This window comes from Chionomys nivalis, chromosome 15 (genome assembly GCF_950005125.1).
Source record: "Chionomys nivalis chromosome 15, mChiNiv1.1, whole genome shotgun sequence".
Taxonomy (NCBI): Eukaryota; Metazoa; Chordata; class Mammalia; order Rodentia; family Cricetidae; genus Chionomys; species Chionomys nivalis.
Window position 1 is genome coordinate 50,994,520 of NC_080100.1, and position 21,800 is coordinate 51,016,319.

At 39.9% G+C, this 21,800-nt stretch overlaps 1 protein-coding gene across 2 annotated transcripts in view; it reads right to left on the reverse strand.

The window, feature by feature from the left end:
- The window catches only part of Ap3b1 (adaptor related protein complex 3 subunit beta 1), a 200,858-nt gene that overhangs the window by 53,576 nt on the left and 125,482 nt on the right, over positions 1-21,800 (reverse strand). For both annotated transcript variants that reach the window (XM_057789797.1, XM_057789798.1), the window contains exons 21-22: positions 13,994-14,066; positions 12,225-12,331 (exon numbers count right to left, since the gene is read on the reverse strand). In XM_057789797.1, coding sequence (XP_057645780.1) covers positions 12,225-12,331; positions 13,994-14,066 — 180 coding nt within the window. The remainder of the gene's footprint in view (positions 1-12,224; positions 12,332-13,993; positions 14,067-21,800) is intronic.

Here is a 21,800-nt window from a genome sequence, read left to right on the forward strand (position 1 = left end):
ACTGAACCCAGGTTGCTTTCACCCACTAACCATCCTGGCAGCCCCAGAGTTCTACTATTTTCTAGATATGCACTTGGTGGAAATAACTGACTTAGTGATGTCATAACACGGACAGTAGGATTATTTACAGTGACTTCACTAGGAATGAATCCTAGGAAGCAAGAAGATGGCAAGGAGTAATTCCAATGGCTTAAAATGTGTCTGGTGAGCACTGTTCACAGTGAGTACCGGGGTGGGAAGGCTCTGTCCTATCTTCTAGGGACTCGACTCCAATTCTCATCATATTTTCTATGTAAAAGAAAAAACCACCTTTCTTTATAGGATGTTTGCTGAAGTCATCTGAAACATCTTTATTTAATGTACTTAGAATCCAAGCCCTAGAGCTGAAAAGGACCTGAGAAATAGTTGCTTCAGTTTCATGATGTCACAGATGAGGTTCTGAACTTATTCAACACTGATGATGGGTTTAAATTTACAAGCTACTGCACCAGATCGTAATTCTATCAAAAATGTCATATGAATTTACATATTTAAAAACTTATTAGGGAAAATTTCAAATGTACACAAAACAGAGAGGCTAATGTAATAAACAACTAATTCTTCAGTGAATTTCAAGTTATTTCCCTTTAGTATGTGTGGGCTTCCACGCATGAGACCCTGGGTTAGACCCCCACCACAACAGGGAGGAAGGAAACACACACCAAACATGGCCCGTCTAAGTCAATCTTTTATTCTACTTCTTAATTATTAAAAAACAATATTTAGACATAATTTTACCAACGAACTTGGTCTGTAGGTATAAAGAAAGTCCTAAGAAGCCTTAAAATACTATATTTCATATCCAAAACTAAAACCCAATTAATTCCTTAATTTCTTCTTCAACGTCAGCATTCACACTTCCTTGGCCACACATCCTCACGCAGCTGCCTTCTTGAATGGGCTCAGGAGGACACACATGTGGCACAGGGCTCTCTCTTCATCTCAAGCTTTCTTCCTGCCCCTTTCTGGAGTGGTTGTTTCTTTGAGCCACAGGGTGACACAGGTCTTCACTGCTGTTCTAACATTCTGGGGAGGTATTTATACACCCAGGAATGTAGAACAGCTGCAAACTGAGAAATAACCCTGATTGATAGGCTTATAAAAGATGGATGTAATTACATTCCTGAATGGTTTGAATAACAGTGTGTCTGATCTATTCCAAGATAAGTGGTTTTTACTTTTCTTTGATATTAGGGTCATATACCGTACTTATCTATTTTTACTTCATGCTCTCTTATCTCTGGTAATAAATTAATTTCATAGTGTTAGTTGGGAATGTACCCTATAGCTGAATTCATTTTTATCTTTCTTGGAGAGGAAACAAAGTCTTCCAGAATATAATAATAATATTTTTCAGATTTTCATGTTAAAAGATTTAATATTATTAAATAAGATTTATTTATTTATTTTTCTTATTGTTCTGTGTGTTTAGAAAACAAATTTGGCATGCTTTTAAAGAGAACAGTTATCTGATTGGCACACAACAGTATTTAACATGTGACTGGCCAGTGCACAGTCACCTATGACACTAAGGGAGAATAAGAATTCTTCTTGCAAATGGCAAAATTCAGCAGAAGCAGCAAGACCCGCACAAAATGCTGCCAGTTTTGGAAATAGAGAATAAATCTACCAGAAAGGAAAATATCTTGAGAACAAATTACATTTGTTCCCTCCCACTTCGCACTGTAGTGTTTGTAGTTATAGTAAGTAAAAGCCAAAATCATAATCTTAAGAAAGCAGCAGGAGATGAGCAGAGAACTGTCTCAGCTCTGGCGATGATGACCTACAGCCAAGTGCAGAGGATGACGGGAGAAGAGGGAGAAACGCCCATGGCTTTCATTACTCTCAACTCCTCCATCCTTTATCTCTGCAGATGTGTGTGCCCTTCGTGTTCTGTGTTCACTAGTAACTATAATTAACACCTCAGTGGACGTCTCACTGGGGAGAGCTCGACTATCACAAAAAGCATTAGGAGTATTCTTTACCACTTAAGACTTAACCTGGGTTGGTTTGTGTGTGAGAGAGAGACTACGCGAGTGCGTATGTGTGTGTGATGTTCAGGGAGCAAAGGCACCTGCAGCTGAGCCTGATGATCCAAGTTATAGCTGCAAGACCGACATAGTAAGAGAGAGCCAACTCTTACTGAGGACAGCTTGTGGGATTTGCTCCCACAAGCTATGTAATAATGTAATTTTTAAAATAAAAGACTTAAATTGGCATGTGTTTGTTTGAACCAACTAAAATATTTTACAAAAATATCTGTAACTCAAAATCAACTATAAACTTTTTCCTTTTTAAAAAGCAGCTCCTTATGTATCCATAGGGATGGGATATGAATGGGACCTAGACACATGATGTGACAGACACAAAGAATAAATAAAAACAAAGATTAAAGGGAACAGATGAGAATGGCCTCTGGTAACAACAGAGCCTCTAAGGTAGATCAGAGGAAAAACAAACCCCAGGCCACAGCACGGCACACCTTCAAGTTTAACTTCAAAATGGAATCAGTTCCCAACTGTAGAGGACTGAATAAAAGAACAAGACAGGACGTGGCTAGGCAGTGGAAGCACAAAATACTGTCAAACCTTAATTAAAAAATGTTTTCAATTTAAGCAGACCCAGGCCAGTGATTTTTCATTATTTTTACCACAGTTCCATGACTACTGACATTTTCATCAGAACAAATAAAGGGTTTTCTTCAAATTTAAAATGACAAAATTATTTTAAAATTTGCCTCATAATTTCTTTCTCTTCTAAACTCAAAAGAATTTGATCTTAGCTGGACCTGTCTCTTAGCTCAGGGCTTAAATACACCTTCACTTTAAAACAAAGTAAAAAGTGTATTTCTAAGAGTGCTTCTATCATACAGAGAGCAAACTCTGTCAGAGACACACAGCCACTTTTATGAATGCCACTGCATACTCATGGAACTCATGCTTACTGGATACACTCAGGATGTCACTCACAGCAACCTGTCCTTGCAAGGCAACTTGGGGTGGTATGAAGGGAGTGGAACACATGATCACAACAATTTCAGGACAGAAGGGTGAAGGAGAGAGGAGGAAGAGGAAGGGTGGACAGTCATGATCATTATTATTAGGCACAATTACCCTAATAACTCCACGTGCTGCTTTAACAGATTTCAGGTGAAGTGAATCCCATTCTTCCTCCGTTCTAGCTTGCTCTTTCTCTCATATTATTTTTATATTAATGACTGACCTCCAGAGTAAAGCAGGCTCTCTATGTTCTCATGCTAGGTTATAACAACACACAGTCAAGACCTCAGCCCTCATCATGGAGAGTACTAATCTCAGTAGATTAGATTTCCTATAGCAGAAAGCCATAAGCCTATTTGGTAGCTAAATTTTTATATTTCTTGCCACAAGTAACTATGATAAAAAGGATAACTTATGATAAAATGATAACTAATGATAAAAACTAACTTTAGAAGCTGTTTTTATGTGTGCATGTGCATGGTCTCCCCTGACCTCCACTCTGCTTGCTAAAATTCAAGTGTTATCTCTAGGTTCCCTTTTTCACACACTTGGTGAGGAGACATTAGCTGCATGGCTCCTTAGGCATGCCATCCAATTTAACATCATCTTTTCTGGAAATTCCACCCTAACCACGTACAACAGGTGCAGATGCTGGTTTGCCACTATTGATGCCATTGCTTGCACCAGAGCATCAAGGAAGATGAGAAAGAGGGCCCACATGCAGAGTCAAAGACAGTTGTAAAAAGCAGTCTTCCAGCACTCGGGAGGCAGAGGCAGGCGGATCTCTGTGAGTTCGAGACCAGCCTGGTCTACAAGAGCTAGTTCCAGGACAGGCTCCAAAAAAACCACAGAGAAACCCTGTCTCGAAAAACCAAAACCAAAACCAAAAAAAAAAAAAAAAAAGTAGTCTTCCATTGTGTGTTTGAGAGCAAAAGTAGTTAAGACATCTCAACTTTTAACCTGTGTTAAAGGCTGAAAACCACAGCAAGGATGTAGGGCTCAGTAAATATCAATACTGTTTAGAATATGAGAAAAATAACAACACATAATGGCAATTACAGCTATAGAATTTCTATAAGCAAGATTATGCCATGAAAATAAAAGAACTTGTCTTTAGGGCAGATTTTCTTCTTTTTCACACTCCACTGTGAACACCGTCAAGACAGGGATCTCGCCTGCTCTGCTTACCACTTAGCCTGGGCCTGAGTAAACAAAACTGAGTAACAAGGAGTTGGCCTCCCACTCGGTCCCTAGGAAAGACTGGCTCCTGAGCGGTCACTTCTAAATGTGGGGATCACCCAAATTATACTAGGAACTGTGTAGGCCCTTTGGGTCCAAACCTGTGCGTTTGTGTCACGGCGGTGAGTCGTGGGAGGCACCCAGACAGCTTACACTAGGAGGTAACTCAGGGCAGGGCCTGGCCCAGCCTGAACAACTCCTTTGAGCTCTGAGGCACCTTACAGCAACCTCACCTTCAGGGAGCAGGGAAGGCTGCAGACGATGCACAGAGCAGCAGTTTCACCCTGCCCATATAATGAAGCCTCAAGTAAAAAACTCGAAAGCACCAAAGTGCAGTGAGCGTCCCTGGTCAGTAACACTGCAGTGTCATATCCTGATGTCACAGAGCGTGTGCATTTGGAACTCAGAATTCACGCTGAATCCTACGTATAGTGCTTTCCTAAGTTCTGTGAGTTTTAACAAATTACTACGCCCGAGGGTGGTTTGGGAGAAACCCTTCAAGTGTATGAGGCATCAGAGATCTTGAGCCAATTTAGGACTCTACAGAAGGACTGTGTCTATTTTATCTTGATTTTGATCAACTCCAAAGTAGCAGATTTTAACAAATCAGCATACAATACATATTCTCATTAGCTCTGGTGCTTCTTTCATGAACTATTGTGAAATTTCTCTTCCACAATATACTATACTTTTAGTCTATACTTATCAACGTTCTTAATGAGCCATATTGCACTATCCTAAGTTAATTTTATAGGACAAAGAGCTTTCAGATCACACCTGTTTTTTATGGTCGCACAGATTCCCCACTGTGCAGTGCTGAGGTGTCAGGTGTCCTTTGCCAGTTGGAGTGCCTGTAACACCCCTCAGCATTCTCTGTCACCCCAGCATCTCACATACTGCTGCTTTATCTGTGTCAGGACAAGAAAGATTAAAAAGCATCAAGCTAAGAAACTGTTCTACAATGCATCTCCAGTGTTCTTCCCTGGCAGAGCTGGTTACTCTAACCCGCACAAACTGTGTATTAGGCACCCAGAAGTACTGTTTTTGCAATCCTGAGTCCCTTCATTTTTCAAGTCTCCAGATACAGTTTTCTATACTAAGGATTCATTCTTTTTTCTTTTTTTTTTTCCTCCTTTTTTTTTTTCAAGACAGGGTTTCTCTATAGCTTTGGAGTCTGTCCTGGAACTCATTTGGTAGACCAGACTGGCCTTGAACTCACGGAGATCTCTGCCTCCCAAGTGCTGGGATTAAAGACATGTACCAAACAGATGTCATTCTTTTAACCCACCATCTAGACAAAATCTTATTCAGGAGTCAGCTCCTGGTCCCATGTGTGAATTTTAGAAAGATTTACTTTTAAAATTATGTGTATGTGTGTGTCTGCATGTGGGTATGTGTGTGCAGATGCCAGAGGAGGCATGAGACCCTCCCAGAGCTAGAGCTGTAGGTGGTTGTGAGCTGCCCAATATGGGTGCTAAGAACTGAACCCAAGTGTCCTGCGAGAGCAGTTATGTGCATTTAACTGCTGAACCAACTCCCCAGCCACCTCCACATTAATCCCCCCCATGAGCTCTATCATTTCATTTCTGCTCTTATTCTTTTTCCAGGTTTTCCCTTTAATAATTCTTTTCTTTCCCAGTTCTTAAGATCCAAATCAGAACCGTGAGCGAGCTTAGGCGAGTGCTCGACCACTGAGTCACATTCCCAGCCCCACTGTTGATCTTACAGCATGAACCCTGGCACTCCATCTTCATTAGTCTAGTCTCATTCCAAAATTAGTGCCTACGTAGGCTTTTCAACATCTCTACCTTAAACCACGGACTGTATCCTGATGGCTTTGGGACATGGACATGTGTGACTGGGTGCGCATGTTGACTTTTAAATAGCTGCTCTTGAGTTTTCTTTGAAATCCCAAATGGATGTTTCCTACTTTCTTACTGTAAGTCTCCAACTTGAAGTCCCACAAATAGCTCAAAGGTGATATATTACAAACTAAATTTCAATGCTAGTGTCTTCTGCTATTTCTCCTCCCTTTCTCCTGGCAGACCACATATTGCTATTTGGACAGTCAACAGGAACCTCTAAGCCCTTTCCTGACTTTTGTCGTCCAGTTTTCTTCCACATATCTTTATAGAACAAAGATTTGACTGCCTTAAAAATTCTCTCTTTTCTCAGATTTATTTACTTCTATTGTAAGTGTATGGGTGTTTTCCCTGCATATATATCTATGTATCATCTGTGTGCATTGCTTACAGAATCTCCTGGAACAGGAATTACTGAAGGTTGTGAGCCATCGTGATGGGAACAGAACCAGGTCTCCGCAAGTATGGCAAGTGTTCTTAATCCCTGAGCCACCTCTCCAGTCCCTTACAGATTCTCACACTTCTTTCATAGTCTCTACAATTGGCTTCTGGACACTTACCAGTGTCCTCTGTGGCTACTTCTCCCTCACACAATTCATAGAATTTCTGTACTAGCTACATATAACTGCACAATTTATTACAAATATGATACATGCATCTTTTATGTTTGATTTTGCTATGCCCTGCACACAAACTCCTTATCTCTTTTCCCTCTTACCGGTGAGCACAGTATCACTACTTATGTTTGTTTTGTTTTACCAACAGTGCCACCTCCAGTGTTTTCACACATATAAAATAATAACGCACGTGTGGGAAATATCCTTGCAGCTGGTGAACATCAGATGTAAATACAAAGTCAGCTTCAGGTCAGGAATGAGGTCTGGTGTAGGCGAAGGTGAGAGTATTCTACAGAGTTGTAACATTTTATTCATGGTCCTGGAGGAATTGCCTCTCTTTTAACCTTTTCTTTGCATTTCTCTAAGTATTTTACATTTGGGCTGTAAATTGTAGTAATAATTATCAACTACATTAAAAAGCAAATATTATGGCAAAATGGTTCACTGGTTAAGAACACTTTTTGTTCAGTTTCTAGCACCCATGCTCACATCCTCCCGGACTCTAGAACCAGGAACCAAGTACCCTCTTCTGGCCTCCAAAGGCACCTGAACTCCCATAGAAACAGACATAAATATATATTTAAAAAAATTCTTATAAAATGAATTTCTAAGGATAGTTTCATAGTACATATTCTCTAGAACTTTACTTAATACTACTTTGGAAATTTATCTTTGTTGAGCATGTATTTATACTGTTCCTTTTTAAAAGCTGGCAGTGGCTCAGTGTATACATAAGTCACAATCCACTTATTTATCCCAGGGAAAGGCATTTGGTTTGTGTCCAATTTTTGCCTCCTACAACTCGTCACTGAACAGCCCCACACATGACTTCATGTGTCCATATGGATGAGAGCACCAGGAGGATGAGCAGAGTCAATCTGACAGAATGAGTCCACACTATTGTTAGAAGTGTGCTTTTATTAATATGAATCCCTATCAGCTACACATCCCCTTTTTTGCTCCCTCCCCATTTTAGAGTTCTCAATTTTTAGAGAAACCAATTTTAACAAAAAGCTTCCTATAACATAAGTGAAAAAAAAACCATACACCCATAACCACTCAGCGACTTAGAAGTTCTCATATTCTAGACTTGTTTTAAGCTAGGTTAATGTAATTGAAAGAACTAGCAGAATACAAGGGGTGAAAACACCTGATTGCTTGGCTCATCATCAGAAGAATGAGTTATAAGGTTCTAAACCAGCCGAGGACAGAAGCACTCAGTTAGCATCGCTTCTCATGGGAACCCGTGAGCAGACGAGCACAACAGTGGAACACGCTTAGCAGACATGGAGCCTTGGTCATTGCAAGGCACAAAGATTGTTGAGAGGTGAGGGTTTAAGAGCAAACAAACAGCCCAGAGTTACAGCTGCTAAAGTTAGAAGAATGAGCCTCAACCAACTCCCTGATCTGACAGAGGAGACTGCAGCAGGGAGATGGCCTGACCTGTGGGTATTTCTTTTCAGTTCAGAGCGCAGATGTCTTTTTAACACAGAATCTTACACAGAGACGAGGCATACTCAAGTGCTAAAAAACCACGGGCCCTGCACGTTCATTATGGGTGCTGCAATATGGTAGATTGCCTGAAAACTTCATAACCCAGAAAAGATGCTTCCATAAAAATACAATCTCAACCACCAGCTGACTAATCAATAAACATTACAGTTGAGAAGAAACATAAAAATTCAATGAATGAGCCAAGGCCATGGTGACATCATTGATCAGATAAAATAGAAATTTCCTAAAATAGTTTAAAAAGTAACGGGGTGTCTGTGTGGTGTGCACATGTTCATGTGCAGGTGCATATATGTGCGTGTGGAGGCAGGGGGTTGACATTGGGTGTCTTCTCCACAGAACCTGGACCTCACTGACTCAGCAACCTCCAGTGCTGGGCTTACAGGCTGTGCTGCTGTGCCTGGTTTCTACATGGAATCTGGGATCCCAAATCAAGTCTTCACACTTCCAAGATAAATACTTCATTGACTGAGCTATCTTCCTATCTCAGAGGGGTGACTTTAACTTTGTCTTTATAGCAAATTATGTGACCCAGATGAACAAGGCTATCTAGATTACAGAGACTGAAGTTCTACTCCAACAATTCTAGAGATATTAAAATTTTGTTCATATTTTTTACATACAATATTATCTCTTTCCTTCATTCTCTGCATCTCATAAGAACCCTAATATGCAGAAGACTGCTCCATCTGTGTTGTCAGGACTTGATTTAAGCTTGTAGTTTAACAATAATCAAGTGAAAACATCCACTGGAATAAACAGTTTGTCACTGAAATATTACAAGCAAGATCTAAAATGCTCTTTATTTAGGAGCCATCTGTTGGCCAACTGCGAGTTGTCTCGTGCAAGGCTGAAACAAATGCTATGTTTACACACCGTCTCCACCAGACTGCCAAAGGAAAGCCTTTGCCTTACAGTTGCGCTCATTCGGCCTTACTAAAAACATGATTCACAGAGTTGGGACTAACAGTGGAGTTCCTCCTCCTTTTCTCTCTTCCTCTCTACTTTTTATAAAATGTGTGTGGGTGATTTGCCTGCAAGTCTGTGTGCCAGCTCATGCAGTGGTGATGGAGGTCAGAAGAAGGCATCAGATTCCTTGAAAATGGAGCTATAGACTCTTGCTAACAGCCATCTGAGTGCTAGGGATTGAACCTGGGTCCTGTGGAAGAGAAGTCATTGCTCTTAACCACTGAGCCATCTCTCCACCCCGCCCTTTTTTGAAATAGGGTCTCACTGTGTAGTCTAGGCTAGCCTTAAACATTAATTTAATTGCTTGATTACATTAAAATATGAAAAGTATACAAAACAGAAATTCATAATAACATAATTAAGAAAATTAACATAATGATATGGTTTTTCAGCCTTTTATTTTCCCAAAATTATACCACTGTATAATTTTTCAAAAACTGAGACCTATATATGCTACTGGATCTGTGTTTTTCCCTTCACATTAGAACATATTTTATTGATTATAAAAATTTTCTTAAATTATTTTAGTCATATTTTATATAACCATTAATTATTGGGTCATTAGAGAAGGAGGTTTACAAACATGCATATCAATCTCTGCATTTCTTATTATTTCCTCACAAGCAGTTTACTGAGTGGAAGAGGAAGTATTTTGATGACTCTGCTAAGGGCAGACATGATATCATCTGGAAGGACACACTTAATGTATCATGAATGAGCTGGTAACAAAATGCCCATTTCACTGTCTCCTCACCAACAGACATTGAATTTTGCAGTATTTTGCTAATGCTAGGCAAAATGGTTCTTTAAATTTACATTTATTCATTAATACGACTGCACATTTCATCCATCCATTATCATCTGTACTTCCTCTTGAATTTATAACCCATTTTTGTCATCTGTCTACTTCAAAAATGTTTTACTAGAGTAAAATATACACACAGAAAAGCATGTTTTAAGTGCACAGCTGTTCAATGATTTTCCCTCCTAAATGGAACACACCCACACAAAAGCACCCATCAGAAGACAGAACGTGAGCAGTACCCAGGGCTCCTACATGCCCCTTACACACACACTAACTCCCTCCTAAAAGTAACCTCTGCTATGAAGTCTAATGAGTTTTGCCTGGCTTAGTGCTCCTCCCCGTTTTTGTACCAATAGTTCTACTGTCTGTAAAGACTGGGCATGGTACAGTTATAATCCCAGCACTTGCAAAGCGGTGGCAGCTCAAGATCAGCCTGAGCTACAGAAGGACCGTCACAAAACAAACAACAAAAATCTCAAAACCAAGCAAACAAAGGGATACACTGAATTAAATGAAATGAGTTAAATATAGAAAAATACAAACACACAAATACACACACACATAGATTAATGAGTGAAAATTGATAACTCTGCAAGCAGATATGCAAAGAAACTAATTGTGTAAGGATGCATCCTCATTTTAACTCAAGAAATCCAAATGAAAAAAAACCCTCATACCAAGTTGTGCAAGTATGCTCTCATGTCATATGCATTCCCACACGAGAGAGAGACAGAGAGACAGAGAGAGAGAAAACTAAGAATAATTTATTGAATGATGCAATGTGCCAATCTCTGCTCTAACACAATCTCACAATTCAGGAAGACACCATCAGCACAGGACACAGAAGTATAGAGGTGCTATTTTCCATATTGTAACAGTCACAAAGACTTGTGCACTGCGCATCTGGTGTGTCTAAGTGCAGGTTGTTATCTACCTTACCTTACAGCCCAGTGAGTTTTGGGAGCCTAAATGTTTCACTATAGATTTTCTGATCACCACTTCTCTTTAGAGGCTAACACAAATGCTCAATAAATATTTATTACTTGAGTAAATGAAAGATTTCACTGCCAATTTTCAATGCTTTCCAATCCTTTTAAATATGCTTTAATGTGTCCTTTCCTTTAGAAAGAAGAGCATCCTGCAACCCAAAACACCACTTACTCACTTCTCAGTGGCTAAGAGAAAAATCTCATTCTGTACTTGAAAAGACTAGTGCAGCTTACTAGTTTTCAACAGTGCTTTATGTGAGCTCACCAAGAAGGAACAGATAGCCCAGACTGGTGTAGCATGTTTACACTGAAGGGGAAACCCCTGGAATGATATACAAGGCTCTTTCAATAGAAGCTGCTCCATGTTTTCCAAGCAGCTCAGATCAGCAGTATACAACCTATAACAGCTCCCTGAGCACTGGATCCACAGATCAATCCCCAGGTATGTCTGCTCATCAAAGCTCACCAACTGGACTAGCTCAACAAAAGGTCGTCACAGCAACTGACTATACATCCTAGGTATCACGTCTGACTCAAAGTGAAAGGTTGGTGGACATAAGACGCTAACATATAGAAAAATTATTGCAGCTTCAGACATGGACAGATTGACAGTTTTGATGTTATTTTGTGTTAGGCAGAATTCTCACCTCATTAAAGTTATACCCCCCAAATAACACTAATTTTTTTTGAGATATATATATATAAATAAATCTGTAAAGATAACACAAAGAGAAACACAATCCTGGGCTTTGAAAATAAAAATAGTGAACTTTTAGTAGCCATGTGGGCTGATAGACACAGTGACTGACTTCTATTCTCAGAGAAGTCTTCCTCGTGCAGGCACAGTCTGTGCTCAGAAGGAAATTATTTAACAGTGCACTATGTGTGTCTATGTGTGCGTGTGTTTGTCTGTGTGTGCATCACACTTTGTATCGTCACTGATGACTGACGAAGAATCCCTCTATGCTACAGACATAGGGCAGTGAAAAACTGTACGCATCACATCATAATTAAAGGTAACTAGTAACAGAAGTAAGTTGAGAAGACAACAGTTGGATAAATTTAAAACTCATTACAAAATTAAAAGGTCTAAACCAGACTTTTGTTAGAAGAGGCTCTACTGAAGACTACTAATTCATATTAATTCTTTGTTTTTTCATGAGCGAGATGGTATGTATCATATGATCACTTACATTGATGACTGATGAAGAAGCTGACAAGTTTAGACCTTCAAGATCAGCTACCAAGCTTGGAGAAAGGGCTGGTGGAGGAAGGGCAACTGGGGTGGATGCTGAGTTAACTGGAAGAAAAGGCTCAAATAAGTAAGTGTGCATGAAAATTTAACTCATATTATTAAAAGCAACATTTTATTTTGTTAGTACATCTAACTACATTACTTTGATTAACGAATGTATGACAACTCTATTTAATATCCTGATTTAGTCAGTTATTATCAAGTCACAAAGTGATGAGCCTGAGCTTTCAGAACATAATGGCAAACCAATATCAAAACAAGGTATAAGTATCTTGAGCAATAGTTTTTGAAAATCTGTATCTCTAACATTTATCACCCAGGACTTCACATAAACAAAGTGGTTAGGACACATTTTCCACATTAATGTAAAGAATAGCACAAAGAGTGATTTCGGAAGGGGGCAAGAGGGATGGGGGAATATGGGGAGACTAGGAGGTGAACAGGATTGGGGTAAATGATGTAATACGCCCAAAGATTCAATAAAGAAGTTTAAAACACACACACACACACACACACATATACACACATACACAGAGTGATTTCCAGCTGCGTCACTTTAGGGATGGGGGAGGGGAGTTTGAGACAGGTTTCTCTGAGCATCAACCTTGGCTGTCCTGAAACTCATTCTGTAGACCAAGCTGGCCTCGAACTCACTGAGGTCCACCTGCCTCTGCCTCCCGAGTGCTGGGAAGTATCATGTACCTCGAGTGGCTTTTGTTATGGCATCTTCATTGACATAGGATACGCTTCGTTCATATTACCTGCACTTACCTGCCTCCCATCCCTTTTCCCTCCTGCAGTATTCTGTCTACTCTCATCATCTCCTACCACCCAGATGCCACCCGAAGCAAAACACACAAGCCTTGTGTGCAATTCCACCTTATTTAACATAACTTCTAGTTCCATCAATGCGACATACACCCTGCATCTGCTTCAACAACCACAGCAACATCTGATCATAACAAACCTTATTATCTTTGCTAATATGGCCAAACATGTTCAATTTCTCTATAGTGTTTTTATGTATTACACACTTCTATTTTTCTCTATTAAGAGTTTTCTGAGGCTGTTACAATAGACAATGTAAATAGAATGGATCTATGACAAAATGAGGTAACTTCCAAACAACTCACCCTCCACATAGGAAAAATATACTGAAATGCAAGCAGTTTAACATTCATGAACTCTTTATTTCCAACTGCTCTCCTAGTACAGAATTGACCTTGCAACAAAATTCACAGCACTACCCAGCTCCCACCACACTGAATAATTTAAGAGTGGCGACTATGTATACTTAGGTTAGCAAAGTTATAGGTGTCTGCATTCTTAGAAATATATTTGTTTGAATTAAGACTTTTTGGAGTAGAAGATAGTTCTGGCTTTCCTGAACCACTCTCTGTTCCCTCCTTAGTTACCTCCTTGGTTAGCTGTCAGGCCCCACAGTCAGGATCTGACAATGTGGATACTGTGAGACAGGATCATTATTTAGCAATGCAAGGAGAAATCACTGGAGTAAAATGGGTCTAATACACTTCATTTGGGGCTCTACTCATGTGACACAGAACTGACATGCTCAACCAATAAAAGGCATTGATACCACTGGCTGGAAAATTCCCACCTTTTCTGACCTTTACAATAGATGCTTCTGGGCAACGGACATGAGAGGTACTATACGAGTACAGAACACAGGGAAGTCCCAGTACTTACAGTCATCTAGATCTAGAAGGAAAACATCTTTGGAGGGAGGATGTCTTTCTTGCTGGGGTTTTCTTTCTTTTGCCTGTAAAATATCAAAACTTCAACTTATTTCAGATTTTGTCTAAAGAAAGCCATGAAGTGTTCTTACCACTACAAAACAAGCATGCTTTTGCTTCTTAGAAACAAAACACACTTGAAACTTCTGTATGGTGACACAAACACTTTAGTCCTGAATCAAAATTTCTGTGCTAGCATACTGTATTTCTTACTCATCACACAAACTACTAATTAAAATACTTTGTGTTTAAGGACTATAAAAGACCTTTAGAAGAAAATTTAAAAGCAATAATCGCATTTTTGTTAGATAAAAATACAATGTGTTTCTTATTAGAAAGTGAATAAACATTCTTAGAAATAATCATTAAACAGGTTTACTTAAGAAAAAGGAATATTCAAACAATACATGGCTAGCGCTGACGTCCTCAGGCTTGGACAGGCTGGACTGCTCAGAGGAGTTTGCAGAGACAGTGACCTAGATCCTCTGCACTCCTATACCAGCTTGCGTCAGAGGGCTTCACTTTCAGCTCTTGCTCTTTAGTATGGAAAACAACTTGCTCACTTTCCTAAGCATTCTATAGATAGTAAATATTTAAACACATCCACCTAAATTTAGGGTTCCTCCAGGGCAAATTGGCTTAGTCACTGTTTGTGAGATTTCCCACCATGGATAGCACACAATGGCTCATATGAGGACTACCAGTCTTAATTAATATAATGGTATAACTGGGTCGGGGACATGGCTGTTTGTACAGAGCTTGCTGTAAAAACCTAAGGATCTGAACTGGGATTCCGACGTCCATGTCAGAGTCATGGATGTTGAGAAGGTGGAGACAGCAGGATTTCTGGCTAGCCACTCAAGTTTAATTAGTTTTGGTGTAAACAATGTTTCAAACAAACTGTTCAGGGGTGAGGGGTAGGGAGTAACTGAGACAGACACTAGATGCTTATCTCTGGCTTCTACACATATAAAGAGGGGAATGTACATCTACACGCACAGAGTGTATACACACACACACCTGCCCCACTGTGCATAATTAAGAACAGCTGAATAGCACAGTGAACAAAAAAGGTCAACAAAGGACAGTGCGTTAAACGACATATCTGTATCAATGTTAAACGACATATCTGTATCAATGTTGCTTAATCTGTCTACCTTTTCTTTTACAAAAATTCTGAAATTCAAAATAAAACTTTTTTTACTTCTTTTTGTTCATTCATTCATTTAACAAATACATATAGAATTTTAAATGTGTATCAGATTCTGTACTCAACAATGACAAAGTCCCCACTCTCCAATAACAGAATTTAAAACTCATTAGCATAAATCATTGTGTCACTGAAGCAAAGGCCCACTTGAGTACTGTGCACACACATGAACACCAGCATCACATAAGAGGATGCTGCAGTGGTGGGGTGGAGCGAGGGCTCAGTGCACTGCTGTCACAAAGGACCTGAGTTCGGTTCCTAGCACACACACCAACAGTTCACAACCTCCTGAATTCTAACTCTGGGGTATCCTTCACCCTCTTGTGGCTTCTTCAGCACGAGTGCATGTGTGTGCACATATACAGACACACAGAGACACGCACACACATGCACACATAGACTACAGAGACAGACAGACACACACTTAGAAAAGCATCTGGGAAATAACATTTTCACATGACTGAGTTCTACATGTAGTCTCCTTTATGCAACATTCAGAGAACTGTCCAAGGATTATATAAAAATACACATTAAAACCAAAAAAGATTACAACTAAAAAAGAAATAAAAACAGTATTGTTTCCTTCTAGTTGAGTTTTAATTCTATCCTCCTGCAAACACAAAGCATCAGCCCCCTTTAAACTCTTCAAATGAGCACCAATGTCAAGCCTAAAGGAAAAGGAAAAAAAATGTTAGTTTTGAGACTGAAATTTCAGTTACAAGTAAATGAAAGCAGATTCAGAACGAAAATGCCCATTACTACTGAACTTTGCCCTTGAATAAAAACCTAACTCAAAGGTTATCAGCATGCTGCACACAATGGGTCTAGCTTCCTGCCAGCTACAATGACAAGACTGCCTTCATCAAAGTGCAAACTCCCCACCTGAAAATTAGAAACCTATCAAAATAAATAAATAAAGTTAGAGCAGAAGGCAAATCTACACCCTACCTCTCAACCAAGAATGTGTACTATCACAGAGGAGACCTATATGTTAATCCGGGCTCATCTCTTACCAGAGCCTAGAACAGACAGACAACAGGCTCTAAAAAGGACAGAATGCCATTGACGTTCTGAGAAGAACAAGTAAGCAGTAACTGCAATACGACATTAGCAATAGGTGACGGTCATTTCCACCATGTTGGAAAAGCCTTGCGTTCCGAATCAAAGCTATAAAATGCTTCATGATATGCAAGCATGCTTCTTCTACATTATATTTCATTTTTCATTTTAAAAAATCCATAGTAAGTTCACAACATTTTCATACTTAAAGGGTCTACTATAAAAATAAAAATCTGAATTCTAAACAAAGAAGTTAAGAGCCCTATCCCATCAAACATTTCTCCATTTGCAATTCATCTTGGTAATAGAGACAGAACCTGGGCAGACACATATAGGACTTGAGGCAGGAGATTTTTCTTGCTCAATGCATAATTCATGTGCTCCGCCTGCAAAGTGTGTAAAATGAGGATTTCACACCGCGGCATGAGCCACGGAGCTGCGGAGAAAAGGCAGATGAAATCATATTTTACTGTGTGAATTTTATTTCTTAGCTTCCCAATATTTATACAAAACCACCATTGACAAACCAAACACACTGACAGATCACCCACTGTTTCCATTGTGTTACTGCTTGAGAGGAGATCAAGCAGAAAGATAGACAATTTGTTTTTGTATATTTTTCTTAAATAGAGGATTAGGTTTTTAACAGCTGAGTGACTGTATTTGACTTTTATAAGGACAACAGTTACTGATCTTAAGATCTTGCTGCAAAAAATATCTATTTATCAATTCGCTGCCTTCAAATCGCCACCTTGTTTCTATGGCATTCGATTATACACCTCAAGACAGGAACATTTTCAAAATGGAATGAAAAGTCACAAGGTTAGGAAACTAACTTCTAGTCAACATATTCATTTAAAAATAAAGGATCTTAAGTCCTAAACACAAAAATATGTAACAATATCTCTGTAAAGATTTTTCATGCATTATGAACATCCATTTGCATACCGATTGCAGAAAAGCTAAGTAGATAAAAGAGCTGATGTGATAAGCAGCATATATGCTTCTATTGCACAGAGGTTGTATAAACAGTAAGAAAAGTTTACCAAACACCCACTGTTCTAAAAATCTGGAGCAAATAAATGCTAATGAGCAATACAAGGGGGTCTAATAACCCATCCTCAGCAGAAAACTGCCTGCTTCCTTATGCAGGACCGCCTGCTTGACGGTTTCCCTTTGTTTTAAAGATCTCAAGTGAAATTTCTTTCCTGGAGAATTTAAAGTATGAACTAAACAGAGAAAGACAAACATTGAAAGACACAAAGCTTTGAATATTTATAATAAAAATCGACATTCAATCGTCACACAAGCTAAGGATTTCAAGCCCTGTAAACACCCGTGAGCAGACAGTTCTTCCTTCTCAAAACACAGAAATCAGCCTTGAAATGGTTCCACTGGTGTCTGCAGGGCTCTGAGGTCACTAGAAGAGGCCATCAGTGTCACAATGCCTCCTACAGAGAGACAGCAAAAGTTCTAAGATACTTAAGACCTGATATAGTTATGGCCATCTCAGACACTGGCATATACAGATACCAGTGCTTTTCTATAGCTAGCTCATATATTAATCTCATGACCCAGACACAAAAACATTCTTAACATCTACTAAGTGCTACACTCAAGAATACCAAATACTTCATACTTACATCACACTGATAGATTATTAGGCCTTAAGTATGCTGTATATAATTTACATTGTTAACACAGGACCAGAGTGATCTGTCAGTTGGCCAGTGCTTGTTGTGCAAGCATGAAGACTTGAATTTTAATCCTTAGCACTCACATAAAGAGCCAGGCACTACCCTTGACTGGAATGCAGCATTTAGGAGGCAGGCACAGGCCAAAACCCAGTGGTCAGTCACTGGACAGCTAATCTAGCCAAATACAGGAAATACAGGTTCGGTGGCAAGTCTCAACTCAAACACTAAGGTAGAAAATGACTGAGAAAGATACCTGACATCAACCTCTGGCCTCTACACACGTGCACGTACATACGCTGCAGTCATGCACACAGCCACCACACAATTCCCCAGACAAAACAATGTTAATGTGTCTAAAGAAACAGACACGTTCATTATAACTACGTACATTATAGTCATGACTTCAGATCACCATGTTACTCACTGATATCTCCATCTGTAAGAGCTGAGGCACACACCAGAGATCCCAACTAATGTGTCATGATCTTATGTTACCAAAAAAAAAAAAAACCTAAGATGCAGAGATACAAATGAGAATCACTTCCCCACACAATGTCTGCATTGCTAAGTCTTCCTCTAATCTTCCATATATTTTCCTTTACATTGTATAAAATATTTAAAGGTGCTTAAAATATGAACTATTGAAAGTGATTTTGTGGGGCTGGAGAAGGTTCAGGGACTTAGAGCACTGGCTGTTCCTGCAGAGGACCTGGGTTCAGTCCCACACAGCTGCTCACAAGTGACTGATACTCCAGTTCCCAGGAATTCCTACTCCTTATGGCCAGTGTGGACATGCACACATTACATGCAGCACTATACAAAATAAAAATAAATCTAAAAAGGCAATTTTGTTATAGGCATTACTTGGAACAAAAGAATTACTTTGTAGAGATGATGATACTCCAAACTCTTCTCGGACACATTTCAGAAAAAAAAAAAAAACTGTACATAAAAATACATCTATAAAATAATTAAATCTGAGACAAAATTATGTCCTAAGGCCATTACTGATCACAATGCAGTATCAAATGACAAGCCCTTAAGGGACGTAGGTATCCGGGAGCCACACCCTCCGTCTGGACAGTACCAATTCAGTTCCGAGCAGTCACCGTCCAGTAGGAGTGAAGACCACAGGAGGTCACTTCCTTCTCACCTGCTTTCTTTAATAAGAGAAATGCACAAAGATGAACAAAGGTTCAGAAACAGCTGAGCACATACTTTCATAAGAGAAATGTGAGTATTAGGTAAGAATATAAGTAAGTTAAAAAGAGAGAGGGGGATTCAGACATGGTGGCCAAGGAGTTTACTGAACTCAAATGGTGGCAGGACATCACGGCAGCTTGACCTGGCCACTGTGCTGAAGCTAAGATTGGGAAAACATCAGCTAAGGTGAATACAGCAAAGGATTACAGGGCTGAAGAAGAGTTGATTTAGACAGTGAAAAGAGGAAAAGAAGAAACAGACAGGAAAAATCAGATGGAAATTTTAGGCGTCCTGGCAACAATCTAAACACGTAGAATGAAGTAAAGGAGTCAGGGAGGGCTGTTGGTCCTGTGTAAGCACGTGTTTCAGGTTCTGCTGCTGTTAAAAATCCAGCAGTCCCAGCAGGGTCTAAGTATTTGGTCTAGATTTGGGAAGAAAATCTCGAAGAGCAACAGAGAAATATTACTGTGTAAGTACTTTAGTGGAAAGGAAGTTACAAAACATGCAAAATTTTCAATATTGTTTAAAAAGAAGCATGAAACACTTAGGGATCCTGACCTCCTCTGCGGAGCAGGGTCTGTGGAAAGTGAAGTTACTAAGAAGTAACTGGGTTAAGTGTAAGAGATGGAGGGTAGATTTGAGGCTCTGTGCTCCTCTTCTGGCTCCCCTTTCAAGGCCAGAAACCACTAGAGGGGTCTGGATGGCAGACGAGAAACTAGTGGATAAAACCTATAAGTGCAGAGAAGGTAGAAGCTCACTCAAAAATGAGGTCAGAGGTGTTTGGTTGGGGGCTTCACCCCAGCTCCTGGCATCCATTTTGGAATGTTGGGTAGAAAGCTCCATTTCAAGCCCCTTTCCCTAGGAGTTGCCACAGTCCAGACTTCACCTCTGAGAAAGACCATCAATCATGCCTCCCAAGGGAGGGTCAAGAGAACTCCCACAGGCTATTTAAACTGCCCCCCCAGAGAACCAACAAGTAGTCTTTCCAGTTCTTCATGGTCCCCCTGGTTCTCCATCCCCTTCTCTGTGGTGTTTTTTGGAGGGCCACCTGGGAGTGCTGGCATCCATTAAACTTGGGTTTCTTTTAATTCAGTCTGGTTTGGATTATTGTGTTGGCCGAGAGTCTTACTAAACTTAAAGAGGAAGCAGGGCTTCTTCTTGGCTGAGTGGACAGAGAACACCTACTCAGAGCTACGCTTTTACAGAAAAGGTGGGAAATGGAGATTGAGCTAAGAAGTCAGAGTGCAACGTGACTCAGCGGTGTCTTCTGAGGAAGGCAGACACAAGTTAGGGCCATAACTAAGAACAGATACATTTTCAAGTGCAGGAGATAAGAGCCAAAGGGAGGCCAGGGGCCTTTTTATTAAACTGCTGTGAGGGTCTGCACTTCAGGGTGCTCCTATGCATTTGTTTCCCCAGAAGATACTGATGCAGCAAAGTGGATATTGGCATCTGCTTTACAGACCAGGAAACTGAAGCATGAAGGTGCTACCTGCCAACAGAAACTCCATTCTAACCTAACAGGAACACCATAAAATTAACTGTTTTGACAGCCATATATTCAAGCATCTCCAAGGTCTCATGTTCATGCTCAGTGCACCCCCAAATGCACTGTCCTGATGAGAGAAAGACTCAACCTTCAGAGTCAGGACAGGAATCTCCAGTGCCGACACTGTCACACTGAATGGAGGCAAAGTGGCCACCATCTGCTCTCATTACTCATAATTTGAGCAAAAGTCACAGCATCTGATGCAACGGGGACTTTTTCACAACTAGAAAGTCACCTATTATTAAAAAAACTGGTACACTTATGATCACATGGTATATACTTCAAGCCATTCAGAATAAAGTGGAGATAAAAAAAAATGTGGCTAAAAGGCTGGGAATTTTTGGTCCAATTGTAAAAGAAAAGCAAAAATAAATAAACACAAACATTCATCTTTCCACCTAATATAGACAAAAAATGGCATTTTAAGATAGACAATGTGTGTGGTCTACGGAAAACATAGGCACAAAATAATACACAGCTTGAATTTCTCAAGAGGCCTGGCTCAGGATTCTGCTCTTCCTATGAGACTCCGGAACAGTGGAAGGAAGCAGGGGCTATCTCTGACTCTGTTGCCTGCTTTGGGGACCCTTCCCTCCTACTGGACGGCTTCTTCCAGTTTTAATAGGAGGAGGTGCCTAGTCTTACTGCAACTTGATATACCATGGCTGGCTGATACCCACCGGAGCCCCGCCTGTATCTGAAGAGAAACAGAGGAGGAGTGGATGGGGTTGTGGGGGACAGCTGTGAGGAGAGGATGGAGGGGAATCTTTGGGTGGTATGTAAAAACAAAACAAAGAAATAAGCAAACACAAGTAAACAAACAAAAGGGCTGTCAGCTGTTAACTGAAGCCCTCAACAGGGAGGAAACAAAGTGGATGACTAATTTTGGGGTCCTCTTTGCTGCTAACACTACACAGGCAGTAAAGTCTACAATTTTCCAATTTTATAAAACCATGTAAGAATAACCTACTGTAATTATATCTGTCATTTATAAAACACTGATTTTCCTCTCTGGGTTGTACTGTCAGAATCTGAGGCTCTT